Source organism: Malaclemys terrapin, chromosome 7 (genome assembly GCF_027887155.1).
Source record: "Malaclemys terrapin pileata isolate rMalTer1 chromosome 7, rMalTer1.hap1, whole genome shotgun sequence".
Taxonomy (NCBI): Eukaryota; Metazoa; Chordata; order Testudines; family Emydidae; genus Malaclemys; species Malaclemys terrapin.
In genome coordinates, this window is record NC_071511.1 from 523,891 (window position 1) to 530,979 (window position 7,089).

The 7,089-nt window shown below is 47.3% G+C and overlaps 1 protein-coding gene across 5 annotated transcripts in view; it reads left to right on the plus strand.

Annotated features, from left to right (window-relative positions):
* SETD5 (SET domain containing 5) overlaps positions 1 to 4,224 on the plus strand; it is a 148,096-nt gene extending 143,872 nt beyond the window's left edge. For all 5 annotated transcript variants that reach the window (XM_054033504.1, XM_054033498.1, XM_054033499.1 and 2 more), the window contains 2 exons: positions 3,264 to 3,349; positions 3,525 to 4,224. In XM_054033504.1, coding sequence (XP_053889479.1) covers positions 3,264 to 3,349; positions 3,525 to 4,127 — 689 coding nt within the window. In that variant the 3' untranslated portion in view covers positions 4,128 to 4,224. The remainder of the gene's footprint in view (positions 1 to 3,263; positions 3,350 to 3,524) is intronic.
* Positions 4,225 to 7,089: the final 2,865 nt, after the last annotated feature.

Consider the following 7,089-nt stretch of genomic DNA (forward strand, 5'->3'; position numbering starts at 1 on the left):
TTCCAACAGATGTCTGGGTAGTTCGTCCCTAATTACTATCAACTCTTGTGTTTTGGATATTTCTCATGTTTGTTCTAGAAATGTCTCATCCCTCTCCGCTCTGTGATTTGCCTATAGTAGAACCCTTGCCATGACATCATCCCTATTTTCCCCTTTTTATCTTTACCCAGAGTCTTTCAACCAGTCTGCCTCTCATCTCCTTCTAGACCTCAGAACAAGTCTGTATATTGTTGATACATAATGCAACACCTCCTCCCTTTTTATCTTGCCTCTCTTTCATGAACAAGCTATATCCCTCCATGCCAATATTCCAGTATGAGACTTGTCCCACCAAGTGTCTGTGGTGCTAATTGTCATAATTTATTTTATCTACTAATACTTCCAGTTCTTCCTGTTTATTCTCCACACTCCTTGCATTTGTGTAAAAACATCTAAGATGTTGAGCAGATTCCCCCACTGTTCATTGCTCCTATGACCTTATTTTAATTTTCCATGTCTTCCCCGACACAGCAACATCTAGTCTTCTGTTAAGATTGCCTTTTTTATGCTTACCTGTGGGCTTTTGTCACCTGCCCTCTTTGAACCTTGTTTAAAGCCCTCCTTGCTAGGTTGGCAAGTCAGTGCATGAAAATGTTCTTCCACTTCTTGGTCAGGTAAACCCCGTCTCTTCCCAGCAGACCTCCTTCCCAGAACAGCACCCAGAGGTCAAGGAAGTCAAGGCCCGCCTTTTGACACCATCTGTGCAGCCATCCATTCAGCTCCAGGATGTGCATGTCCCTGTCTGGGACCTTACCCTCAACCAGGAGGACAGACACCACCACCACCTGCACACCCACAGCCCTATAGTCACTGCTGATCTGCCCAAGGTCAGACCTGGCAGTATTCGTGCCCACATGGATGAGCAGCATGGACTAGTGGTCAGAGGGATGGAGGAGCCTCAGCAACCTTTCAGAGATTGCAGTATGTCCACTTGGCATCAATTGGCTACTGAGCCTTTCCCTTCAAATGTTAGGGCATGCTCCACCCCGAGGAAGAGGCAGCGTCTTCCACCTGCTTCAGAAACTTGCCAGTGTGTAAGATCTGTAAAGCTGTGCTGTGGGAGCGCCCTGCTCAGTTTTGTCAAGCATGACGCCTTGGCTGCCATGGCTAGTCTGAGGCCAGGTTCAGAAGAGCAGTATTCCAACTGGTATTTGACCAATGTGGCTGGCATGCCTCAATGCCACTGCCTAGAGGGGATGCTGTTTGCCAGTCACCTCCAGAGGGATCCACTTCAACACTTACTCGAAGACTGGTTACTTCCCCTACAGTAACTGGTTCTGCAGGATGTTGTAGTCCCTGTAGATCCCACAGCCTACCCTCCAGACCAACATTTCGAAGTCCTCAGCTTCACGGGTGTAACGAGGCTGCCTCTGGCGGGACACAACTGAGAGCATCAATTCAGGACAATTGCTCAGAGCAGGGCAGTCACAGCCCAAGGCTGGAGTTCCTTTACTATTAAGGCACCAAACCAGCCAGACAGAGGACTTTGGTCTCACCCCACTGGCTAACCACAAGGCACACAAGCAATTCCCTTAAACACTCCAGTTTCCCAGTATCACCACCAGGGCCACTCGTTATGGGGACAAATGGTTATGAAAACCAATACCCCAGTAAAAGAAAAAAGGTTCTCCCGATCCCAAAGGACCCAGACCCAGGTCAGTATATAAGTCAGCTCTTACCCACAAATCATGCCATTGCCAATCCTTTAGAATCTAAAATCTAGAGGTTTATTCATAAAAAGAAAGAAATATAGATGAGAGCTAGAATTGGTTAAATGGAATCAATTACATACAGTAATGGCAAAGTTCTTGGTTCAGGCTTGTAGCAGTGATGGAATAAACTGCAGGTTCAAATCAAGTCTCTGGAACATCCCCAGCCGGGATGGGTCATTCAGTCCTTTGTTCAGAACTTCAGTTTGTAGCAAGTTTCCTCCAGAGGTCAGAAGCAGGATTGAAGACAAAATGGAGGGGTTTCCAGGGTCTTTTATATTCTCTGCCCTGTGGCAGGACACCCCTATCTTCTTACTGTTGGACATCACAGCAGCAAGATGGAGTTTGGAGTCACATGGGCAAGTCACATGTCCGTGCATGACTCAGTTTGCAGGTGGCAGCCATGGCTCACATGCTACCTTGAACGTTCCCAGGAAGACTTCTTATGTGGACTGGAGTCTCCCAAGGTCCATTGTCAATTAAATGTTTCTTGACTGGGCACTTAATTTGCAAATTCCTTTCTCAAGAAGCTGACCAAATGCTTCACTAATGCTATTTAAGGTATGTCTACACTACCCACGTTACAGCGTGGCCGCAGCAGTGCTGTGACTTGAGCAGTATAGACACACTTTATCGCCGGGGGAGAGCTCTCCCGGCGATTAAAAAAAACCCCACTCCTAATGAAAGGTGGTAGCTTTATCGCCAGGAGCATGGCTCTTGGCGATTAAAGTTCTGTCTATACTGGCGCTTTTCAGCGCTAAAACTTTTGTTGCTTGGGGGGTATTTTTTCACACCTCCAAACGACAAAAGTTTTAGCACTGAAAGTGGCAGTATAGACAGCCTTTGAATCAAACACATTGAGATACAAGTACATAGCCAATATTTATAACTTCAACTACAAAAATGATACACACATACAGATAGCATAATCATAACCAGCAAATCATAACCTTCCCATAGACACCTCACATAACCACCTTCGTACAATATTTGCTGCAAATATATAACGGTTGCAACAATGATATATATGGTCATAGTTTATGTCAATAACGTAACAACGGGTTTGAACTTTGAGGGAACTGAGGGAGGGTTGTGGCTGCCCCACCCTTCATGCCCTCATGCAGAAGCACGAGGAGGCTCAGAGCACAAGCGCAGCCCCAACAGATACTACTGTGAAAAAGTTAAAAGATCTTGTGCACATGAAGCTCATGCTCCCCTACAGTGTGCTCCATGCCAACTACAACATCTTAAAGGATCAGTTACTGGATAAATAATCGTTCTTTACTCATGCTGGTGGCTCTTGTGGGGTGTTGGGATTCTCCAGTTTGCCGTTAGTTAACTTCTTTTGGCTTCAGAGGGCCCAATGACTTGAGGTGCTGGGTGGTGCTCTTGCCTTACCTGCAGCAGGACTGAGGAACAAGATAACTGGAGTCACACAGATGAGCTTAGGAGAGAGCAGTTGTGGCCCTGGTCCAGGAAGTGAAGTTTAAGGCTTGACTGTGCTATGCCTTCTAGGTACTGCTGAGGGAGACACCCCAGAAGTTCTCAGTTCTGCACTCAAAGGACCAGCAGTTTACAGCCCTTCTAGATACAGCTACCAGGTAAGATCCATCATTGATTTCTAGTCACAGGCAAGCATCAGAACCTGCAGTTCATTGTCAGCAACTGCTCAAGTTGCCTGAACAGCAAACAGTGTTGCTAAGTGGGGGTTAGTAGAGAGAGGAGGAAATATTTGTGCTCTGACACTTTTTCTCTCCCTCCTCCAACCTTCTCCAGCTCCTGCAGTCTGACAGCCCCCGAGCAGAGTCCCAGGCTCTCCTTCAGCAGAGTTCCTCCCCCTACAGAGGACACTCTACTCCGTCTCCTGGGTACAGCTACCGAGCAGCTCCACCGAGAACAGGACTCAACCCCGTTCAGGGCTCGTCAGAAGCATCCCTTTCGTCCACCTCCTATTCCAGCCCTGCCCATTCAGTTTCCACGGACTCCCCAGCTCTGTTTGCAGGGAATTCTGGGTATTACAGCAGCCAGCAACACTCTGGAAGTAGCATTAATAGCAGCCTTCTGAAGAAGAGTCACTCTGCTGCTGCCAGTCCAGCACAGCAGGTTGCTGCAGACTTAGTATCCTTGGGGTCGGTTTCCCAGCCCTGCACAGGAGCATCAGGCTCCAGCTCTGCTCCCCAAAGTTCCAGATCGTTGCAGTCAGACTTGCGGACTATCAGCCTGCCTAATTCTGGGCAGCCTGCTCTCCACCAGAGCTCCAGAGGGTCAGGGGTTTCCAGTTCACAGCACTATCCACACCGTGGGGGAGGCAGTGTCCATCAATATAGACTGCAGCAGCTTCAAGGTCCAGGAGTAAAGACTCAGACAGGACTTTCCTAGGGTTGCCTGGATTCAAGGAGGACCGAATTGCCCATAACTCCTTCCAGCTACCTCTGGAAGTGGCTTCTGGGCCGATGCTGGGAGCTTGCACCGGGTGCAGGGGTCAGAGGCTGGAGTCTGGAGTAAGTGAGTAAGACTTGTGAGCAGAGGCAGCCTCTGCCCTTGGAGGAGGATGCGAATTTCTCTGAGGCAGAGACTGTAGCAAAGCTGGGTACATTGTAGAAAAGCAAATGGTTCTAAGTGCAATGACGCGATGCAGCCTCTGTCTCCGGGCCACGCCCATAGCCGTAGTCACTTGTGCAGGAAGGACATCCTTTTAAGTATGAAAACAATTTAAAGAAAAATCTGGGGGAAGTTAAACTCCAATCCCAAAGCTCTCTTGTAGGTCAGGTTCTCAGTGCATCGGGGGGGGGGGGGAGGGGGCGGGGAGGGGGGCTTTCATCCGTTATCATTCCAGTCACAACAGACCAGCACACGCACCACCTTTGGGCCTGGGCTGTGACCCCCCACAACCAGACCCATTTCCATTGTGATGGACTCCAAGAACTGGTCAGTTAGCACTGGCACTAGGAGAGAGTGAGGGAGTGGGACTGTCGCTGACAGGTGGGTGTCGGGGCTCTGCAGGATGTAACTAAACGGGGGCGGTTCCTGTGAATGTCACTAACGGGGATTTGTGAATGTTTGTCACTAGCTGGGAAACTCTGAATTGGTGTCATATGCTGCAGTGTATCATCAACGGGAAGGTCTCCGTGAATATTGTCACTGTGTGAGACTGGGGGGGTTGAGTAGGGGTGACACTGTGGCGTCACTGCTCTGGGGACTGTCCAAATGAGTCATGTTTGTACTGGGGTCTGTGGGTGGGTTGTGGCGTGTGTCTCCCAGAGTGCGTGGTTGATGGGGACTCCAGGCCTTGGTAAGTTGGGTGCTGTCGGTGTAAAGTATCACACAGAGTGAATCCTCCCACCTAGGGGTAACATGCATAGAGTGGCGCCAAAGCCAGCCCAAAGGGGGTGTGCTGTCAGTTCAGCTCCATACGATTGCCAGCTTCTTTCTCACTTGTTTACTGTAATATCAGGCGTGTTTTTATTTATCTAATTTTATATTCAGTTATAACCATGTTAGGTTAGCTAATATACAACAGGTAGAGTCCCTGGTGCTGCAGTGGGCCTTCTCCTTTTTCTGTTGGACAAGATAATGCTGTGAGTCTGTCTCCCTGTCTTTCAAATGCACAGTCTTCTTCCTTTTTAGGGCTGTTACAAGTTCTCTAATTCACAATTGAAATCAGGTGTTTGTTCAAGGTAGGGGAGACTTTTAAAATATTAAAACAAAGTAACTTTCTCCAACAGTCTGGCTGAGTGTGTGTTGGGGATTGAACTTGTCACCTGGAATGCGGGTGTCTCTGTATACTGTATAAAATAGGTGTAAACTTCACTCAGTTTAGACCTGGGTGTGTAGTCTCCCATTTCATGCTGTGTGCAGCATGGGGCAGGCAGGCTCTGCCCTGCCTAGTGGCAGCAGTGGATTTGGGGGTTGGGAGCAGCATGCAGAGGGTCCAGCACCTCGGCATGTGCAGGGTGCAGAAGGGAGGCACCCTGGAAAGCTCTTGGAAAGGTGGGGGCTGCAGCTTCTGACTCTAGTGGGGTTTTTACACCACGCTGTAACATTTGAACTTTCACAAGAGATGTAATAATTTTGATAATAAAAATACTTAACTTGAAAATCAACATTTTGGAATTTCCCTTCCCATTTTTTAGCGGCTTTAATGTCCTCACCCTGAACACAGACCTACGGCCAGGGATTTTATGCCTCTCTGCCCTGCTTTGCCCCCCTACCCTTAACCCTGGTATTTAAAACATTGCAGAGGTCTTGAGGCTAGGAGAAAACTGCATGTATCAGTAAAGGAGATCTGGTAGTCGCAGAACAAATCTTGAATTCTGATTTGGGTTATCGTGGGCAAGTCACACAACCTGCTTATTTGTCAGCTCAGCTGGAATATTGAGTAAAATTCAAAATCCCCAGTGAGATCACATCCTGCCTTGGAATTGAACTTTCCCCAGGGATCTGTGAGTTATTTCCCTTGAATCATGAGATTCCCTGTCGTTAGCCACCCACCATTTCATCAGCCCATAGCAGCTAATGATGTGTACTGATCTGAAGAGGGATCGCCTTGAGTTGGCATCGTACTGAGATACGCAGTAGAATTTAAAAAAAAAACAAAAAACTGAAATGCTCACAAGATAGGCGAAAAGTCAACATAACATTTTCTGGAAGACACAATAACTTTCAATTAAGAGAATTAAAACTTTCCACTTTACAACTTTTATTATGTAAATCTGCTGTTAGAAATTATCAGGCTCTAGGTGTTGAGATTCTGGTTCTTTACATAGATCGAATACCTCATGGATATTGGAAAAAAAATCTTTTTAACCTTTGTGCATACATCCTCCATCACTGGGTGTCAAAACAAGAAAACAGTCTCCCTGGCCGAGCTGCACAACATTGTTCCACTACACAGCTCAGTAGTCTGAGTCTTCAGCTGCCTTCTCCCAGTTGGCCTTTTCATTTAAAAAGCCTTTAACCAGACTTCATATCTCACAAAACAAAGGTTTACCTTGTGTGGGTCACTCATAGTTTAGCTATGTACAGGAAGGTCATAGGTGATCAGGCTTCTAAATACTTGTTTTATTGAAAGGGATCGGAGGAGAACCTTTCTCTAGGACAGTGGTGTGTGGCCCCAAGATGTGGGAGTTACTCTTTTTTTTTTTTTTTTTTCTCCCTTACTACTTTCTTGATTCTGACTTTACAGTAACTTCATCCTCTAAAGAGATCATCTGTTTGGGATTCTCACTCCTGGCTAGAGCACAAGCCAGGTGCCTACTAGCTGTTCTCTGTCACACCCCTGAATGTTGCAGCCAGTTCCTCCAATTGAGCAAGGGGTAAAGGAACTTCCTGCAGGGGAATG